This window comes from Erinaceus europaeus, chromosome 9, assembly GCF_950295315.1.
Source record: "Erinaceus europaeus chromosome 9, mEriEur2.1, whole genome shotgun sequence".
Classification (NCBI taxonomy): Eukaryota; Metazoa; Chordata; class Mammalia; order Eulipotyphla; family Erinaceidae; genus Erinaceus; species Erinaceus europaeus.
This window is the reverse complement of record NC_080170.1, coordinates 50476147-50497432: the sequence shown is the minus strand read 5'-3', so window position 1 is coordinate 50497432 and position 21286 is coordinate 50476147. Positions and strand designations below refer to the sequence as shown.

The window sequence follows — 21286 nt, the reverse complement described above, 5'->3', positions numbered from 1 at the left end:
TTAAAGGAAGAGGAGAAGAAAAAAAAAGAGGAAGTGAAGAAAAGAGGAGAAGAAGCTACCTTCATTAATCATACACAGTATTGGGGCCGGGTGGTGGAGCACCTGCTTGAGCGCAAGTATTACAATGTACAAGGACCTAGGTTTGAGCCCCTGGTCCCCACCTGCAGGGGGAAAGCTTTGCAAATGGTGAAGCAGTGTTACAGGTGTCTCTCTGTCTCTCTCCTTCTCTATCACCCCCTTGCCTCTTGATTTCTAGCTGTCTTTATCCAATAAAGAAAAAATTTTTAAATCTTACACAGTATTGCCCCACAGTTTCAGCCAAAACTCATCTGGCCCGTCTCTGTGTGAGTAGGATGACCAGTGTATAGCAGGCCTCCCTCCCCAGTGAAGTACCAGGTTCTACAGAACAGGGGCCCATTCACTGCCAAAGCTCCCTTTAGTGCAGAGTACAATTATTTTGGTTCTTTCATTGAAAAAGACTGACTATGAAGGTGTAGGAAGCCACTACCAGTCCAAATTAGGGGCTTCCCTTTCGTGACTCCCACCTCTTCAGGCCACACTGACCAACAGTGAAAAACTACTTCTCTAGCCATTCTGTAAACATTCACTCTTTTTTAGGAAGCAGAACTGAAGACAGAGGAAGTGGGAATCACTTGCCTGATGCCGTGTATGTTTTTGATTGCATAGCTTATTTCCCTCCGCAATTCCTTCTCATTGAACTCCATCTGCAGAGGCAAATCAAGCCAGGTTATGACACTTAATTCCTTTGAGTAACAAAACCGTTTAATATTAAAGAATAAGAATAATCTGGATACTCTTCTTTCCTAGACTAACCCAGATGGTCAAAACATCTGTCTAGATTGAGTTCAAGCAATATAGATCTCTGGGGACTTCTGGGAGTGTCACTACAATGAATTTAACTCTGTAGTGGATAAGGCATGTTGTGCATAAAGGATGCCTGCTGAACTAGGTCTAACCATCCATTCGGATTTTTTTTTCTTTTTTACCTCTAGGATTATTGCTGAGGTTTGGTGCTAGCACTATAAATCCACTGCTACTGGCAGCCATTTTATCTTTTCTTTTTTGTTTGTTTCCATTTTATTTGATAGGACAGAGAGAAATTGAGAAGGGAGGAGGAAATAAGAGAGGAAGAGAGAAAGATAGACACTTGCAGACCTGCTTCACCACTTGTGAAGCGTCCCAGCAGCAGGTAGGGAGCAAGGGGGGGGGGCGGCAAACCCGGTTCCTTGCATGGGTCCTTATGCATATTGCTATGTGCGCTTAATCGAGTATACCGCCATGGGGCCACCCTGGCCATCCATTTGGAATCTGTAATTCTTCATTCTTTTGCTGGATGCAGTAAACATAGTCACAGATGAGTGTGTACAGCAGAGTGTCACCTGATGCACAATAGCAGCCCAAGCCAAGCTCCACAGCGCTTCTCTTTTCTCCCTGGTCCCTTTCACCATCGGCTCAAGGACTCTTTGTAAATGGAAATTAACAATATTTTACCAATCCAACACCAGATACGTGCCAGATAAAGTTTTTCCCAGAGTTCTGGGTACTTCAGTTGTGTTTGGAAATAGAATCAAAGTGCCATAGGAAGGGAGGTGAAGAGACCACTCGATTCAGCCCGATTCCCAGGCTCTGATTATCTATTTCCTCCTGACTTTATGCCACAGGATAGAACCCCTTTGGCCCTCAGCTGAGCCTTTGCAGCGCTTCCCTTTCTTCGTTGGAAAACTTCCTCCCCTACTTAACTTGCTGCTCCTTCTTCCAGGCTCCCCTACATTCTTGGGCTAAGATTCAAGTCCGAAGGCTGTGTTTCCATAGTGCCTGGCACTGGAGCTGATCACTCTACTTCACACCTTCTAATGAAGCACTCTGTTTACCCATCCACCTCCCACACCAAGACATAAGCACCCGCCTCTGGGTTTGAGGCAAGTGGCAGTCTTTAAAGTTCGTCAGCTACCCATCCTAGCGGCTTTCCCTCCTTCACTCTCATCTACTGGGCACTCGGCTGTGCAAGCTGAAACCTCAGGCGCTATTGTGAATCTCCTCTTTCTTCCACCTCTCACACTGATCCCAGCCCACCAGCCCTCTCCCCAGAAGCCCACCTCCAACCATTTCTCTCTCACCCTCGAGAGCCATGGTTTCCAAGAACCTGCACCTAGTTATGTGCTCATGACTTTGTATTCTTCAAGGAGACTCCTCCCCCCAGACAATTAGGTAAGCTTCAGATCCCAAAGGAAGTGAATCCTGCTCTGTACCCCAACACATACACACACATTTCATTGGCCCTTCTACAATGCAGCTCACATGAGGGTCTCTTCCAATCCTCCACCAAATCACCTCACGCTTTATCTGAAAAATCCTCCTCTGGCTTCCCTTTCCTCACAGCACTCAGATCCAGGCACCGCCTGCCTGTCATCTCACTCTCCACTTCATCAACTCGGCACTGCTGACACAGATTAGGTGCTCAAGACACATTATGTTTTACTTTATTTATTTTGACCGGAGCACTGCTCAGCTCTGATTTATAGTGGCTCTGGGAATTGAATCTGGGATCTAGGAGCCTCAGGCAAGAAAGTCTTTTTCATAACAATTATGCTGTTTCCCCAGCCTCAAAACACACTTTAAATGAAATAGACAATATATAGGCATCACAGGAACCCAATGAGCATGTGATAGAATCACTGAAAAATCACCTGATCCCATTAAGTATAGTCAGAACAATCAGTAAGATGGTGTGTGTTTCTTTGGTTTCTGAGTTTGAAGAGTTTTGCCCAAAGGGACACTGAGGTCCCACACCACCATAGCAATGTGTCATGAAAGGTGGTATAGAATGGACTATGGAAAACAGAGGAAGGAGGAGGAAATAACCATGGGGACTAACCTTTACTATCTCAAAAGGGAAGCGTTCATGGAAAATACGATTGATTTTCGCACCCCCTGAGAGCTCCAGGGTATCTACTTGATCCCCCGATCCTTCAATTCGTTTTTCAAAGTCCACAGCAAATTGCTGAACCATCCTACATTTGTGTGAGAGAAAGAAGTTCAAGTTAAATGTCACAAGGTTCTACAGTCTCATTGACTTGAGTCACCAGGAGATATTTTTTCTGGGAGTTCTTAGTGCCCTCTACTGACAGAGTTAATAATCCACATTCTTCATTCAAATTGAGTCCATAGGACACACATTATGAAGACTTAGTCTACCCATTTCATTAGAATATCTATTCTAAATATCTGTTATTAAATACACTCTGTCTGTTTTATGGTTGTAACCATAAAATGGCACTTAATGAACACTTCACGTTTGGCAAAATAGCTCATTTGGGTAAAGCATCATGCATGTGACCCAGACTCAAGCCAAACTTCCACAGCATTGAATAAAGCTCCAGAGCTGTAGTCCTCTCTCGTTCATATCTCTCTCTCTCTCTCTCTCTCTCTCTCAACCCAGGGAAACCCTCAGTGATGACAAAAAAATTCAATCAAAAAATTTTAAAGTTACAGTTAGCAATAAGACGGTATATAGAATAGCTCTGAAGACATCAAACTCCCTCAGTGTTTCAGATTCTCCACGGAGCCCCTCAGACTGTGTCAGCAGCTTCCCGCCACCTAATATCTCAGCCTCAGTTTCCCTTCTATACACCTTTCCCAAACAATCTCAAGGGTTGTCATAGTTTCAAGTGTTGTTAGAAAACAAGCTTCTGGGATCCTGGCAGTAGCACAGCGGGTTAAGTGCAGGTAGTGCAAAGCTCAAGGACCAGCGTATGGATCCTGGTTTGAGCCCCCGGCTCCCCACTTGCACAGGAGTCGCTTCACAGACAGTGAAGCAGATCTGAAGCAGGTGTCTATCTTTCTCTCCCCCTCTCTGTCTTCCCTTCCTCTCTGTCCTATCCAATAACAATGGTATCAATAACAACAATAACAATAGTAACAGCAACAAGAACAACAAAGGAAACAAAAATGGGGAGGAAAAATAGCCTCCAGGAGCAGTGGATTCGCAGTGCCGGCACTGAGTCCCAGCAATAACCCCGGAGGCACACACACAAAAAAAGCTTTTCCAAAACCTTCATTTCCAGTTCTTTTTTTTTTAAAGACTTTTTTTTAATATTTATTTTATTTATTTATTCCCTTTTGTTGCCCTTGTTGTTTTATTGTTGTAGTTATTATTGTTGTTGTCATTGTTGGATAGGACAGAGAGAAATGGAGAGAGGAGGGGAAGACAGAGAGGAGGAGAGAAAGATAGACACCTGCAGACCTGCTTCACCGCCTGTGAAGTGACTCCCCTGCAGGTGGGGAGCCGGGGTTCGAACCGGGATCCTTATGCCGATCCTTGTGCTTTGCGCCACCTGCGCTTAACCCGCTGCGCTACAGCCCAACTCATTTCCAGTTCTTAACCCTCATGTGCACTGGATAGCCTCACCAACCACAGGACATATGTCTCCTCTTAGATTCCTTGAACTCAGCATACTTCAACTTGAACCCTTTTTTTTACCTACTGTTTTAAAAGCACAATAAAAGTGGTTATTGGTTAGACTTATAATAACAGAACAAGATCAATCAATAGTTATTCTTCAAGAAAATATAGCTTTAACTGTATGTCATGGTATAGTATACACAAAGTCTCATACATTTCCTTTGCCTCTCCTGCTAAACCTAGAAAATAAATAAATAATAGTCTCATGCAAAAGCAGGTGCAGACATGTGTCCAGCTGCACAGAATGGGGAAGGGACTCACTGCAATAAGGCTTTAGTCTTCCGGGTGGGGTCTTCAGGCTTGAAGTTTTTGTAGGCTTCTACCTCATGTTCAATAGAGAGCAGCTGTCCCTGGAGTTTATTCCGGAAGTTTGGGAGGGTGTCTTGAATGTGGTTGGTGAGTTGCTAAATGAAGCAAAACAAATTCATATAGCCATAGAACAAATCGAAGATGAACTCATGAGACAAAAAACAGTCTTGGCTACTTCCCTAGTATTGCAAACTTTAGAAACTATATCTACATGTAAGCCAAACTGTGTGGGTGGGTATTGAGAAAAAACTCCAGTTTACCTATGGCAACATTGAAAAGATCTTCAGGTAGGCTCACTCTCCAGGACTACCCTATACACATTGATAATGACACACAACTGTGCGAGGCAAAGAAAACTCAGTAGCTAAGTAAAGTCACTGAGGTTTTATGAAAGAAAGTATGTAGATGATGGAGCAGGTGATTAGGGAAAGAGATGGTAGGGAAAGAGATTATCAAAAAAGTATCTTAGATGAAAAGCAATGACTACTTCACAGGATGTATTGTTTTTAAATTTTTTTTTAATTTTGAGGCCAGTGGTGGTATACATTACAATGGGTAAGGACCTGAGTTTAAGCCCCTGGTCCCCACCTGCAGGAAAGAAGTTTCATGACTGGTGAAGTAGTGCTACAGTTCTCTCTCTCTCTCCTTCTTTCTCTTTCTGTATTTCCCCCTTCCATCTCAGTTTATCTTTGTCTCTATGCAATAAATGAATAAAGAAAGAAAATACCAAAAATAAAATCTTTAAAAATATTTTTAATTCTTTGGGAGCCAGGCGACGGCGCAGCGGGTTAAACGCACATGGCGCGAAGTGCAAGGACAGGGTCAGGATCCTGGTCCAAGCCCCCCAGCTCCCCACCTGCAGAGGTGGGTCGCTTCACAGGCGTGGAGCAGGTCTGCAGATGTCTTTCTCTTCACCTCTCTGTCTTCCTTTCCTATCTCAATTTCTCTGTCCTACCCAACAACGACAGCAATAACAACAATAACTATAAACAACAAGGGCAACAAAAGGGAAAATTTTTTAAATAAATAATATTTTTAATTTGGGAGCAAACTAATCCTAAAAAAAATCATAAAAAAACTTTTAACAAGAAATTTAACTGGGTAATTACAAATTGAGCTCTCAAAAATAGGCCCTAAAACATCAACTTCTCAAAGACACACGTTTTTTTTTTTTCATTGTGAGTAGATATGTGATAATGCAGGCGCACATTCCTAATAAGTAGGTGCATCTTCTGAACTCTGCTCTTTTCTAAATATCCAGGTGAATTCTAGACACTTCACATAGTAGTAGTGTGAACCAAAGGAGTCATGGTTTTTCTTTTTTCTTAATTCCAATCATTTAAGTTGAATGTCTTGTTAGAGGTGTGGGGAATCATGAATTCAAAAACAAGAAATCTAAATCCCAGTACTCACACATTTCATAATTTTCTGTGGTGCTTAAAAAAACATTATTGGGAGTCAGGTGGTGGTAGCACAGTGGGTTAAGCGCACGTGGCACAAAGCGCAAGGACCAGCATAAGGATCCCGGTTCAAGCCCCTGGCTCCCCACCTGCAGGGGAGTTGCCTCACAGGCGGTGAAGCAGATCTTCAGGTGTCATTCTCTCCCCCTCTGTCTTCCCTTCCTCTCTCCATTTCTCTCTGTCCTATCCAAAATGGCGACATTAATAACAACAACAATAACTACAACCACAATAAAAAAGGGCAACAAAAGGGAAAAAAGAAATTAAAACAAAAAAAATTTTTTAAGACAGTAATAAAAAAGAGAATTCTTACCTGATTGAGGACCTTCTGCAGGTGTGGTGTCCCCATCCGATCAGCAATATGCCGGTAAGCTGGATGTGAGAGAAAGAACTTCCTCTCTGCCAACATGGCAGCCTTAATGTCCTTCTTCCCATCAATGTCTTTCTGGCTTCTGTTCACCACCCCAACGTAACCTGAAACAGAACACACATCATGTATGGCAGGGCACTCTTTGCTGCTGCTTCTTGGAGGATATGTAAAGGACATATGCAACAGGCTGAATACAAAAGGCAAACTCATTTTTAAGATCTGAAGAACAGAACTCTTTCACAACTCAGTTGGGTATATCAAAAACTAATAATATATGAAGGCCAACTTATTTGGCTGATAATCACTTTGGTGTATCATTTAGCAAAGATCTTTTGCCCTTGAAAGCTGTGTGCATGTTAGTAGAGTATATCACTTAGCAGTTTTGCCATATATCAGGCAAACCCATGAGTCAGACTTAAACCAGACAGCATATTTATGCCATCTATGGTCAATATTTATGCCCTCCCTTCAAGCTCCCTCCTTTTCCTGTTTACCTAGTCCCATTATTTAAGGAATAATTCTTCCTTTGGGCCTCTTTGAACACATAACTTGAGGACATTGAGCCACTCTGTAAGAAGTGTAATTCATCATAAACCCATCACTCATAACTGAGGAGACATTGAAACCAAGCTGCACTAATCTTCCAGTTGTCTCTGGGCCCCCATCCCCAAGGAAATCCTGCAGAGAGCATAGTACTTTACCCCTGCGGAGAGGCAGCAGTTTATTCTCTAAAACATCCCTGGCATCTGTTCCTTCATCCATCAGATCCAATTTGGTGATGACTCCAATGGTTCTCAGACCTGCAACACAAACAAAATCAGCGTTACTACTGCACTGCAGAAGGTTAGCATACTTTACAGACATGTGTCCCAATGCTGAGTGCAAGGCACTCAGAGTCCAGGTCTTTTTCCTGGCCCTCTCTGTCTTGCTGGTTTTCTAAGTTACTGCTACAAGCACCTGGTGAATCTCCATGGGATAAGGAAGAGAGTTAAAAACCACCACATTACCATTTCATCAAAATTTGCTTAAATGTGAATTTATTTTTGTACCCTCCATAGAGGGAAATTTCACATTTCAATTTTCCTTACAGGTACCTCACACAAATTGGATGCTTTCGATTTTTATGTACTACATTAAAAATTAAAAAATAATAATAAAAGCTCTGCCTAAGGTAATTAGTCTTTCCAAGTGGAAAACACAGGAACAAAAATATTCAAGGGAACCCCAATAAAAACAGCCCCATCATTCAACAAATGAAGCACACAGAGAGCTTCTAGAACCTGTCAGTATCTCACTTTTAAATTAAATTTTTAGTGATTTAATAATTATTAACAAGATTGTAAGATAACAGGGGTACAATTCCATATAGTTCACACCACTAGAGTTCCAGGTCCCATCCCATTCATTGGAAACTTCCCTATTCTTTATTCCTCTCCGGGAGTATGGACCAAAACACTATATGGGGCATAGAAGGTGAAAGGTTTGGCTTTTGTGATTACTTCTCCACTGAGCATAAGCATTGGCAAGTTGATCCACAACCCAGCCTGTTTCCATCATTCCCTATTGGGGTAAGACTCTGGGGAGGTGAGGTTCCTGGACACATTGGTGAGGTCATCTGCCCAAGGAGGCCAGGATGGCTGTCATGTTAGCATCTACAACTTGGTGGTTGAAAGGTGGTAAGATATAAAGCAAATTATTCATAAACAGGAACTCAATGGAACTCAGTAATGGTTATGCAAAGGTTTTCATGCCTGAGGTTCTGAAGTATCAGGTTCAATCCTCCCCACCATTATAAAACAGAGCTGGTAAAGAAAAGAGAAGGGCGGGGCGGGGCGGGGCGGGGCAGGGCAGGGCAGGGCAGGGCAGGAAAGAAAAAGCAAACCTGAATGTCTGAATGGACACCTAAGGAGATTCTCAAGTAAGAGGCCAAAATAAATTAACACAAAACCAGGCTTTAGCAAAAGAACTTCTATCATAACACACTAACTCATATATTAACAAAAGAGAATTCCAGAGAAAAGACTCCTCACTAATATGCAACTCAATTAAGAGATCATGCCTATCATTTCCTTACATGGTTTTAGAATCTTTCTTTCCTTCTTTCTTTCTTTCTTTCTTTCTTTCTTTCTTTCTTTCTTTCTTTCTTCCTCTCTGTCTTTCTTTCATTCTCTCTCTCTATTTCTTTCTTTCTTTTTTGTTACTAACATTTCCTATTTATTCACTAGACTCTTTCTAATAACTTATGTGTCTATGCTACATTCACATCTCCACATTCAAAATCCACCAAGAAAGATTCAGGAACCCTTTAGACTTGTTCATGAAATGTCCTCACAGTGACCCCCAGTGTTGGTTTTAGTGATGACATCTTAGAGACCTTTCACTGACAAAAGCTTGATGACACTAGCAAGTTCCTTTTCTACAGCACATCTGCTTTGGCTATAGAGCTTTCACATTTTCTTTCAGTTCACTAAGAAAGAAGAGAGTGGGGGGGAGACAGGAAAAGTGAAATCAAGGGAAGGAGGGGAGAGAGGAAGGGAAGAAGGAAGGGAGGGAGGGAAGGAAAGGAAGGAAAACAAAGGAATAAAAGGAACGAAAAAGAAAGGAAAGGAAAGCATTCTAGACAAATAAAGAGCTCCTCAATAGAGCACAAGTTTTACTATGCATAGGGATCTGGAAGCCTGTCCAGCATTACAGGAGAACACCAAGCAAAGAGGGACTTCACAAGTAGAGAAATAGTGCCGTAATGCCTCTCCTATCTACCTCTGCCTCTCTCCTCATTTCTATCTGTAACTAAAAAGAAAAACAAAACTTGACTCAGAGCAGTGATATTTGGGCATAGATGCATACATGATGGTAGAGGAGGACCTAATAGTGGTTGTATTGTTATTTGGAAATGTTATCCATGAACAAACTATTGTATTTTACTATAAACTCTAAACCATTAATCCTTCACTAAAGAAATTTTTTAAAAGGTGAACTTATTGGTAGGTGACAGAGAAAAAAAATAGGTGAGGAAACATCCTAGATTGGTGTATCACACCACAGTAAAAGACTCTGGGGCAAGGGTGTGGGGGGGGGGAGAATACAGGTCCAAAAGGATGAGGAGAGGACCTAGTGGGGGGTTGTATTGTTATGTGGGAAACTGGGGAATGTTATGCATGTACAAACTATTGTATTTACTGTTGAATGTAAAACATTAATCCCCCAATAAAGAAATCAAGAAGAAAAAAAAAACATCCTAGGGGGTTGGGGAGATAGTAGCATAATGATTATGCAAAGTTTTCATGCCTGAGTCTCTTAGGTTCCAGGCTGAGTCCCTGGTAGTACCATAAACCAGAGCTGTGCAGTACTCTGCTATGAAAAAGAAAAGGAAAAAAAAAAAAAAAGCCAAAACCTGGGTCTTGAATGACTGTACACATTGAAAGAAAGATGGAGATGTCAGGAGGAGGCTCAGCAGGAGAGGGTCTACCTTGTATGAAGCTCTAAGTTCAGTTCCCAGCATCATATAAACTGGCAAAGTAGAGCACTGATGCCCAGTTCCAGGGGGACAATAAGTGATTTAAGAGTTGTATTTTAGTTTAGTCAGAGTGGCTTTGAGTAATTTGATTGAAATCTTATCTAAAAGGTGTGTGTGTGCGTGTGTGTGTATGTGTGTGTGCGCGCGTGCGAGCACGTGCTTTAAGACTATTAGCTTAAGATACATTGTCTTTTTAAATTTACTTATTACCTAATTCAGTTTTGAGCAATAAACTCTGTGTTTCATGTATGTACAACTGTGAGCCACTTCTTTGGCCCAGTTTTACTCTATATATTTGGTAAGAGAGAGAGAAACAGAAAGTGATTGACTAAATCATAGCTCCACCATGTGTGGAAGTCTAAAAAACAAACAAAAAAAATGAGCTGCTCATCAGGATAGGTGAATATTGTGACATCACAAATAAACTCAAAGTGACCAAAATTATCTCACCAGTATCAGTCAACCAAGTAACCTCACCAGAATCTCTTTCCTTTACTCTTGTAAAATGGAGAACCCCAACCCTATCCTACTTATGGCAAGGTGGGGGAGTTCAGGTCCTGGAACAGGATGGCAGAGGACCTACTGGAGATTGTACTGTTATGTGGAAAACTGGGAAATGTTATGCAGGTACAAATTTATTGCATTTACTGTTGACTGTAAACCATTAATCTCCCAATAAAGAAATTCAAAAACAGAAAGAATTATTTCCTTCTATCTCAGTTCATCATAAGTTAATTTATATAGACCAGATCTATTCCCCGGCTATTTATGCCATCATCAAGGAGACTCACACTGGGCATTTCAGCCAATACCCTCCAGCCTTCACACTCACCTTGAGGATCGACTTCCTTAGCCAGCTTTAGCGCATCTGAGTTGGCAAGATCCGTGTTGGCTGGGGTGACAGCCAGAATCAGACAGTTCTCCCTTGTGATGAACTGCAGGATCATTTCCCGGATCTGATACTCGATATCTGGTGGCTGATCTCCCACGGGCACTTTAGTGATTCCAGGTAGGTCGATAAGGGTTAGATTTAACACTGTATGCAGGGCGAGAAAAGAGGAGTCTCAGACACTCAATGAAGGCAATCATGTAATGTAAAAGATACCATCTGTCTGCCACTTTGGCAGAAGTAAAATAGTCTTCATTTTCTTTTTTTTTAAATATTTATTTTATTTATTTATTCCCTTTTGTTGCCCTTGTTGTTTTATTGTTGTAGTTATTATTGTTGTTGTCGTTGTTGGATAGGACAGAGAGAAATGGAGAGAGGAGGGGAAGACAGAGAGGAGGAGAGAAAGATAGACACCTGCAGACCTGCTTCACCGCCTGTGAAGGGACTCCCCTGCAGGTGGGGAGCCGGGGTTCTAACCGGGATCCTTATGCCGTCCTTGTGTTTTGCGCCACCTGCGCTTAACCCGCTGCGCTACAGCCCGACTCCCAATAGTCTTCATCTTCTACATTGTGCATCTGAATAAGTAGCTGGAGTGTGCAAACTATAAGACACAGAATACAAAATGGTGTTACAATTTTTCCCTGAATTTAGTTATGCTGTACCAAATAGTCATGTTAGCTTAATTCTTTGTTAACTGCATGCTTAACACTTTCCCCAGGGACCTTTCATTTTGGTAGCTAGGGCATTATAATTAAAACACTGAAGAAAAAGCAGAGGTTGTCTGCCCCTCTTGTACATTGACTTCAAATGGGAACTGGCTTTATCTTACACATATCTTTTTCAGTTGATATTCAGGGGGCTAGGATGGAACAGAGGTGATACCTCAGGAAGAGGATACTGAGAAATGTATAAGGCTGCAAGGATCCTATAGGGAAAGACTCAACCAAAGAATCAGATGCCTCTAAGAAAATGTTTGAGGGCAGGAGTAGATAGCATAATGGTTATGCAAACAGACCCTCTTGCCTGAGGCTCCAAAGTCCCAGGTTCAATCCCCTGCACCACCATAAGCCAGAGCTAATCAGTTCTTTGGTAAAAAAGAAATAAAGAGGGAATCAGGTGGTAGCACAGCGGGTTAAGCACATGTGGCACAAAGCACAAGGACCGGTGTAAGGAGCCAGTTCAAGCCTCTGCTCCCCAGCTGCAGGGGAGTCACTTCACAGACAGTGAAGCAGGTCTGCAAGTGTCTACCTTTCTCTCCTCCTCTGTCTTCCCCTCTCTCTCCATTTCTCTGTCCTAACAATGATGACATCAATAACAACAAAAATAGTAACTACAATGACAATAAAAAGGGCAACAAAAGGGAAAATAAATAAATATAAAATTGTTTTAAATATTTGAAAAAAGAAAGGAAGTGAAGGCAGGACTGTTAAAAGGAAGAAAGAGACAGAGAAATAATAAAAGAGACAGAAAGAAAGAAAGAAAGAAAGAAAGAAAGAAAGAAAGAAAAAGAAAGAAATAGAAAGAGAAAGAAAATGTTAGATTCAGGACCTTGCTCATGTGTGATTTCACCAACCCAGAATATTTTTCATTCACCTAGTGAGAGGATGAGACACCAGAGAACTAGATGTTCCTCTGGTGCCATAGCCAACTCCCAGGTGGTGCTGGGGCTCAAACCTGGGCCACACACAAAGTGCAGCCTGGGAGGTGGCACAGTGGATAAAAGAAAAGACACGAGATCCTGGATGTGGTCCTCAGTGCCCCATGTAACAAAATGATGTTCTGGTTCTCTCTCCTACACCACCCCTTCTCTCCTCTCTCTTCTCTCTCACAAATAAATAAATGAACCTTTTTTTGAGTTTAAAAAGCATACTCAATGCTGACATTTCTAGAAGTCCTCAATGCCCACTGCCCCCATAAATCAATCTCTGAACTCTCAGACCATACCTGCTAGGGCAACATTCAAACATTGTCCTAGAAAGCTTTTTGAGAGAAAAAACTGTCATTTCTACAAGCAATATATGTTTGTTCACAAATCAAAACATGCACTCACCATGTGGAGAATAGACACGTAAGTTAATGGGGACAGAGGAAATGCCTTTGTTCATCCCTGTCACCCGGTCTGTTTCAGCTTCAATCTCGTGGCGGACCTCATCAAAATCAGTAAACTTTTTCCCTTTGCAGTGCAGGAATTCAGCATATTCTACAAAAGAAAAATGATCACAGCCTGAAACTCATGTACTCTTGCAATGATGATGAGAAAGTACTATGTCTTTAAGTGCAAATCAGAGTGTCCAGTAGCATACTTTCAGTCACCCCAGCGAGAGGAGAGAGAGAGAGAGAGAAAGAGAGAGAGAGAGTATGGCACAGTTAGTTACTGAGCATCACAGACAACACTTCAGCAACATTCCATATGGCACAATTGCCAAGGAGGCTAAATTCACTAATTCCTCCCCCTCCTCCTCCTCCTCCTCCTCCTCCTCTTCCTCCTCTTCCTCCTCCTTCTCCTCCTCCTCCTCTTCCTCCTTCTTCTCCTTCTTCTCTTTCTCCTCCTCTTCCACCACTTCCTCTTCCTCCTTCTTCTCCTTCTTATTTTTAAACTTTTTTATTGAATGAGTTAATGCTTTACAGTGCAGTCATTGAAACATGAGTATAATTTCATTATGCACCAGAACCCAAAAGTTCCCTTCCTCCTCTCCCTCCTTCTCCTTCCCCAGAGTCCCTCACTAAACACAATCACCAGGCCCAGTTGACACTTCATTTTGTGTTCTCCCTCCCTGTCCCTATTAAGTCCCACTTAGTAATATCATGCAGTATTTGTCTTTTTTTTTTTTTTTGGCTCATCTCACTTAACATGATGTCTTCAAGTTCCATTCAAAAGGATACAAAGGAGATGACTTGATCATTTTTAACAGCTGAGTAGTAATCAACCATGTTTTACCACAGTTTGTTCAGTCACTCATCTGTTGGCTATCTGGGTTGCTTTCAAGTTTTAGCAATTAAAATTATGCTGCTATGAACATAGGTATACACAGATCTCTTCTGATAGATGTTTTTTGTTTCCTTTGGGTAAATCCCCAGAAGAGAAATTGCTGGGCCATACAGTAGGTCTATTCCTCATGTTCTTAGAAATCTCCAGACTGTTTTTCAAAGGGGTTGGACCAATTTCCACTGCCACCAGCACTGCAGGAGTATCTTTCCCCTCCACCCCACATCTTCTCCAACATTTGTTGTTATTGTCCATTCTAAGGTATGACATTCTCACAGGTGTAAAGTAATACCTCATTGTTGTCTTATTTGCATTTCTCTGTGACTTTGACCATTTTTCTTATGTGTCTGTAGACCCTCTCTTCCTTAATAAAGTTTCTGTCCAAATCCTCACCCCATTTTCGGATAGGATTGTTTTGTGGTTTTTGTTGTTGTTGTTTTGGTGCTACGTTTACTGAGCTCTTTATGTATTTTGGCTATTAGTTCTTTATCTGAAGTAGGTTCTCTCACACTTCAGGGTATCTTTCTGTTAGGGTGGTGGTACCCTTTGCTGTGAAGAAACTTTTCAGTTTGATGTAATCACATTATAAATTCACTACTTTTCAAAGGAATAATTAGGTACTAGAAGTCATTTTGTCTTGCTTTATTTATTTTATTTTTCTTCTATCTGATGGTATTGGGTAGTATGCCAGCTCCCCCTGGCTTCTGTCTCTAATCCTGCTTAAGCACCGGTATGGCTGTATGGGATTGGTTTGATCCCACTTAAAGCTGTGGTCTATTTACATAAATCACTTTTACATTTACATAAAGCGCCACCCTCCCTCCAGGGCATTGGTGGTTCAGTGGTAGAATTCTCGCCTGCTCTGCCCCCTCGCCTTGTTACACCCTGATTTTCACCAGTCACTTTTCTCTCTACCCTCTCTACATCACATCCTGTTTACACCCTACTTGGCAAGTATATATAAAGACAGTATTGTGAGTTTTACTTTAGTTTAGCTCGGTTTAGATTGTGCTGCGTCCTGCATGAATAAAGAGATACTACGTACAGCTCAACCATGAGTCCCGGGTCGTCTGTCTCTGCTCATGAAGCTAGTCCGACAGACAGGACAAAAAAAAGTTGAGAAGAGAAGGGAAGATAGAGAGGGAAAGAGAAAGACATTTGAGGGGGGCCGAGCGGTAGCACAGTGGGTTAGGTGCACATGGAGCGAAACACGAAGACCAGCATAAGGATCCTGGTTCGAGCCCCCAGCTCCCCACCTGCAGGAGGGTTGCTTCACAGGCGGTGGAACAGGTCTGCAGGAGTCTATCTTTCTCTTCCCCTCTGTCTTCCCCTCCTTTCTTGATTTCTCTCTGTCCTATCCAACAACAATGACAGCAATAACAATGACAACAATAAACAACAAGGGCAACAAAAGGGAAAAAATAGCCTTCAGGAGCAGTGGATTCATAGTGCAGGCACCAAGCTCCAATGATAACCCTGGAGGCAAAAAAAAAAGAGGAAAAATAGCCTGAAAAATAATAAAAAAGAAAGACATCTGCAGGCCTGTTTCATGATTTGTGAAGCATCCTCTCTGCAGGTGGGGGGGGGGGGCCCGCACCCAGGTTCTTATACATGGTGATGTGTGTCCTTAATAGATAGGTGTACCATTGCCCAGCTTCCTAGAAGTTGTTCATAAGCCATTCAGCTTATTAAGCAATTTAAATTATATACATATAATTTACATTTTTATAATTTATATACAAATATTTAAAAATATATTTTCTGCCTTCGACATGGTAAACCAGACACAGAATCTGACTAGTTAGGTCTAGACACAGATCTAGGGCTCACAGAAAACCTACCACTAACTTCACAAGTCTGTCCTTCTACTGGCATTATTACTCTATTATGATGAAATATTAAATTATAGAAATACAGTTTCTGGAGGTAGAAAGATTTAAAAATAAAGCTTAGAGGGGCCAGGTGATGGCGCACCTGGTTCAGTGCATACATTAAAGTGCTCAAGGACCCAGGTTCGAGCCCCTGGTTCCCACCTGCAGGGGGAAAGCTTTAAGTGGCGAAGCAGTGTTGCAGGTGTCTCTCTATCTCTCTTCCTCTCTATCACTCCCTTCCCTCTTGATTTCTGGCTGTCTATCAAATAAAATAAAGACAATAAAAAAGAAAAAAGGAACAAAGCTTAGTTCTATTTTAAAGGAAGCATTTATAGAATATATTATCTTTAAACTATTCTATTCAAAAAGTACATTTTTTATTACCTTTATTTATTGGCTAGAGACAGCCAGAAATCGAGAGGGGAGGGGAGTTAGAGAGGGAGAGAGACAGAGTGACACCTAAAGCCCTGTTCCACTACTTGTGAAGCTTCCCCCCTGCAGGTGGGGAAAGGTCAAAAAGTGCATTTTATCAAAGAAAAAAAGAATGTTATAGTAAAGAAGACATTTACCTGCAATCTTACAAAAAAAAAATCAGTATGTCGACAAAAGGACAAATTCTACAATAACTATATAAGAACATGGAATTCTGGCTAGCGTAATAGCTTGTTTGTACAATGAGCCTGCTTTGCAATTCACATGAGCCAGGTCCAGTTCTGATCCCCCACCTCTTTGAGGTAGGAAACTATGGTATTGTGGCATCTGCCCTCTTCTCTCTTTCTCTATTTCTTTCTATCTGAAAATGTCAGCCCAGAGCAGTGACACCCTGGAAATGACTATATATTTTAAAGAACACAATATTGGTTGTTGTTTTTTAAAATTCAGTAACCGCCCTCTATCTTATTATCAAGTGCTATAGCTGCGGCCAGGAAAACAGGGAACATAATAAACAACACCACAACTAAAAAGGAAATCTGGTGAGACTAGATCTAAAACACTTAGAGTAAGTAGTTTTAACAAGGGAGGAAGCCTTAAATACCATTTCAGTTGCTGTCATGACTAGAGAGAGAGAGAGCGGCTCCATCAAAGCTAGACTCAGTCAATACATCTTGGAACCAGATGCCAGCCGAGACTGAGCAACAGCTCCACCACTGCCCACAACAGACTCTGAACCACCAGCAGCCACCGCAGCAAAGCAGGCAGGGAGACGGGGTTGAGACGGGCAGCCCCTTGGCTTAAACAGCTGAGCAGCAGCTTGGAGTGCTGAAGACTCTATCACAAAGAAGAAAGTGAATGTAGGCAGCATCAGATAAGGGAAGGTAGAGAGAGGAAAAGAGGATGGCAGCTGTGGTGCTGCTCCCAAAAATAAAGTAGGTATGGAATAAAGATTGGGGAGGGTTTCTCAGTAAGCAAGAAGAAGCAGGTCTGTGGGGGAGTCAGAGAATCCTACTAGACTCACCCCCCCCACCACACCCCCCACACACCACACAGAGAGTCTACTGCCCAGTCTCTGCTAGAACCTACACACTAGCAGAGAACTAGAGCTCTGATGTCTTGGGCCTCCTTTCTTAACACTTTTCCACTGGCTCAGTTGTTGGGCCCAGGAGCTAACTCAGTCCTTACCCAGGGAATGATCTGAGACTGGTCTGAGTTTGGGCTCAAAGTTTACCTCCTTCATGCCTCCTGGAGGCATGGGCCAGCCCTGTCCCAGCTGCTCAAGACTGGGAGGAATGTAGGTTCCTGAGGGGTTCAACAAATTTCTACTTTTACTTAAGAGCTGTAATGATCAAATGTTTCTGATGTTGGAATGAAAATCAGAAACTTCATTTCTGTCCTTCCTGACAATGTGTGTGGGCGTGATTCTATTCCCACCTTATTTTTTTCTCTGATAGTAGCAGGTGCCCCTCTAGGAAATGGCAAGATGGAGCTCATGATCACTCATCCTCCAGTGGTGGGGGTATTCTCAGCAAAGCTCATTGGCTTCACAGTCCAGTCTGGAGAGAGGGCTTCAGTGTTTGACATGTTCTTTCACACGTTTTGCCTGTTTACTTCTAAAATGCTGCTCTATTAGACTGTAAATCTTCATATCTTTTCATCTTATTTGCCCACCCTTGTCTAAGTCAGAAGGTCAAAAGACAAGATTTAAAGAAAAGAAGAGAATAAATCAATTTTTAAAAGGAAAAATAGATGTCATCCCAGAAAGCAAAAATAATAATAATAATAAATAGAAATGAATCATAAATAAATTAGGAAATGGAACTGTACTTTTTCAATTTAAAGCATACTTGAGGACATGGTTATCATGACTGTTTTTTCTTGGAATTAATACAGTTCTGGATCAAGCACTACATTTTCAATTAGGTCACAAATCAATAATTCAAGTAATCCTTTTTATGGTCACTAGATGGCGCCAACTTGCTTTCCTTGCAGATGCTCTTCCCAAAGGTTGCGCAATCCAATGTCATTTTCATATTAGATCTAAACTTATTGCTGGACTTCTGAGAAACTTGTATCTTAGAAATGAGAAATCAGAAATGTTTGTAACCAGATTAAATTTTTATTTATATCTTTTAAAGGACAGACTTGGGAATGCCTGTATTCACTATTCAGCTTTAACCCTGCAACTTGCCAAACTGAGAAATTGTTGATATATCCTGGGGAAAAAAAAATTCTGAAGACCCCACCAATGTGTCCTGGAGCTCAGCTTCCCCAGAAACCCACCCTACTAGGGAAAGAGAGAGGCAGACTGGGAGTATGGACCGACCAGTCAACGCCCATGTTCAGCGGGGAAGCAATTACAGAAGCCAGACTTTCTACCTTCTGCAACCCACAATGACCCTGGGTCCATGCTCCCAGAGGCATAGAGAATGGGAAAGCTATCAGGGAAGGGGGTGGGATATGGAGATTGGGTGGTGGGAATTGTGTGGAATTGTACCCCTCCTACCCTATGGTTTTGTTAATTAATCCTTTCTTAAATAAAAAAGAAAAAAATTCTAACCCTATAAAGCTTAAAATCTAGTGAGGTAAAGCACTAAACAATGTGTTCCAGATGGTTTGTGCTACAGAGAAAACAGAACAGAGTAGGGTGTAAAGGACTAGGGGGCTGTTAACTATTATCTGCTTCAGTGAAAGAGGTTTTCTCTGATAAGATAGTGTAGTATCTCAGTAAAGCCCCAAGAAGTGGACAGAGCAGACCATGCCTTCTAGAAGAGCATCCAGCATCATGCTTTGAATGTGGAGGACAAGTACCCACCAGTTGAAGAACACAGATATGCTTATTGAAGATGAGTCAATGGAAGGGTTTAAGGTCAAAGAGAAACATGGCCCGGGGTTTAAAGAAATAACTGCACAGTGGGACTTGGGCAGTAGCACAGTGGGTTAAGCACATGTGGCGCAAAGTGCAAGGATCAGCATAAGGATCCCAGTTCGAGCCCCCAGCTCCCCACCTACAGAGAAGTCGCTTCACAAGTCATGGAGCAGGTCTGCAGGTGTCTATCTTTCTCTCCCCCTCTCTGTCTTCCCCTCCTCTCTCCATTTCTCTCTGTCCTATCCAATGACAATGACATCAATAATAATAATAACTACAACAATAAAATAACAAGGGCAACAAAATGGAATAAATAAATATTTTAAAAAAGAAAGAAAAAGAAATAACTGGAATATGGGGGCTAGGCAGTGGCGAAGCAGATTAAGTGCACATGGCCTAAAATGCAAGAATCCTGGTTGAGTCACCTGCTCCCCTCCTGTAGGGGGGCCCCTTCACAGAGGATGAAGCAGGTCTACAGGTGACTATCTTTCTCTCCCCCTCTCTGTCTTTTCCTCCTCTCTTGACTTCTCTCTGTCCTATCCAACAACAACTGCTGGAAAATTGTGAGGATGTGGTTGAGCTTGGCAGGGCTTGACTTAAGGGGACATCCATCCTCTCATCTTATCAGACTTATGATCTACATAATCATTGTTTTGCCTGAAAGATACCCACCCATTCCATTCCTTTGATCTTCTTTCTACCCTCAAGACCCTCCCTGCCTCCAGGGTATTATTGATCCCACCAGTTAAAATCCTCACGACAGTTGCTAAGGAAGTTCCTACCTTCCTAGTCCCCTTTTGCCTTTCTCTGCCCCTTTCTTAGCGATTTCCATTTCCGACTTGCCACTTCTGGGTCTGCCCTTTAAAAGCCTGGACTCTCTGATCAATAAATAATTGAATGGCATTGCCTCACCACCATGTGTTTGGTTCCTGAGTCATCTCCCTCGTGTCGCTGAGTGAGTAGCAGCCCAGACTGGCTCCGGTCGAGTTCTCTCCAACCCAGAGAGTACATGCCCCGGAAGAAGCACCCCCACGCTAGCCCGGCATCAACAGCTTCTTCTTCTTCTAGCGTTTGCCCTTCTTCCGTAGCCAGTCAACAGCGTCAGGTTGAGCCTGATGTCTGCTTGTTGCTGGCTTTGAAAGTGACTGGGATCCATGTGGATTCAGTCGGCTAGGAAGGATCGTCAGTTTCCCCAATAAATGGGTACTCACGGGATGCACCATGAGAAGGTCGATCCAATGCATCAACAGCAATAACAACAATAACAAAGGCAACAAAATGGCCGCCAGGAAGGGGAAAATAAGGTGGTCTCCAGAAGCAGTGGATTTGTAGTTCAGGCACTGAGCCCCAGCGATAACGCTGGAGGCAAAAAAAGAAAAAAGAAAAGAAATAACCGGGGCTACTATGCTGAGAACAAACAGTGAGGAATGAGGAAGCTTTTAGCTGTTAGAACAATGGAGGTGAAAGATGTTGGGATTTGCTAGTCAGTTTAAGGTGGGGTGTTGAAGAGAAAGAGAAGTGGAGGAAAACTTGGAGGAGTCTGACCTCACAACAGTAGACATTTGAAACAGCAAAAAGTGAAAGGCTGAAGACTGGGGGTGCCCAAAATTGAGGACTGTAAGTAACAATCAGGAGTTCCCTGGGATCTAGTGAGGCTTTGGTGCCTACCACACACATACTCAAGTGGAGAAATGGGTATAAACATATATAGTTTGGTAGACACATTGTGAGAATAATCCAGAAGGTGGCAGGCAAGTGCTGCTGGAAAAGGGCAGTTTTTCCTAATTAGCACAAAAATGCCTATGGGGCCGGATCCAGAAATGTTTCACCGGGGGTAAGTCTAAGCTAGAGAGCTATATTTGGATTCCATTAAATTCAGACAAGAGAGTACTGTTGTTAAAATTCGGACGGCTCTTGCCGGGCGGGTTGGCTTCACGGGCGGTAACAGAGACGTGGAGACAACGGCTGGGCAGGGCAGCTGTATTTCTTTATTCAGGAACAACGATTCATAAACTAAGACAAACTAATCACCAAACAGAACTCGGCTGTCTCTTTGCGGCGGCGCAAGCACTCTCCCTTACTCTGCCACTCAGGAAC

General features: G+C 42.3%; 1 protein-coding gene across 6 annotated transcripts in view; it reads right to left on the bottom strand.

Moving 5' to 3' along the window:
• The window catches only part of DNM3 (dynamin 3), a 392696-nt gene that overhangs the window by 285158 nt on the left and 86252 nt on the right, over positions 1-21286 (bottom strand). For all 6 annotated transcript variants that reach the window (XR_009551586.1, XM_060197877.1, XM_060197878.1 and 3 more), the window contains exons 3-9: positions 13079-13228; positions 10972-11175; positions 7324-7422; positions 6566-6726; positions 4745-4887; positions 2897-3032; positions 658-725 (exon numbers count right to left, since the gene is read on the bottom strand). Coding sequence is in view for 5 of the 6 variants with exons in the window: in XM_060197877.1 (XP_060053860.1) it covers positions 658-725; positions 2897-3032; positions 4745-4887; positions 6566-6726; positions 7324-7422; positions 10972-11175; positions 13079-13228 (961 nt within the window). In the remaining variant the exon portion in view is untranslated. The remainder of the gene's footprint in view (positions 1-657; positions 726-2896; positions 3033-4744; positions 4888-6565; positions 6727-7323; positions 7423-10971; positions 11176-13078; positions 13229-21286) is intronic.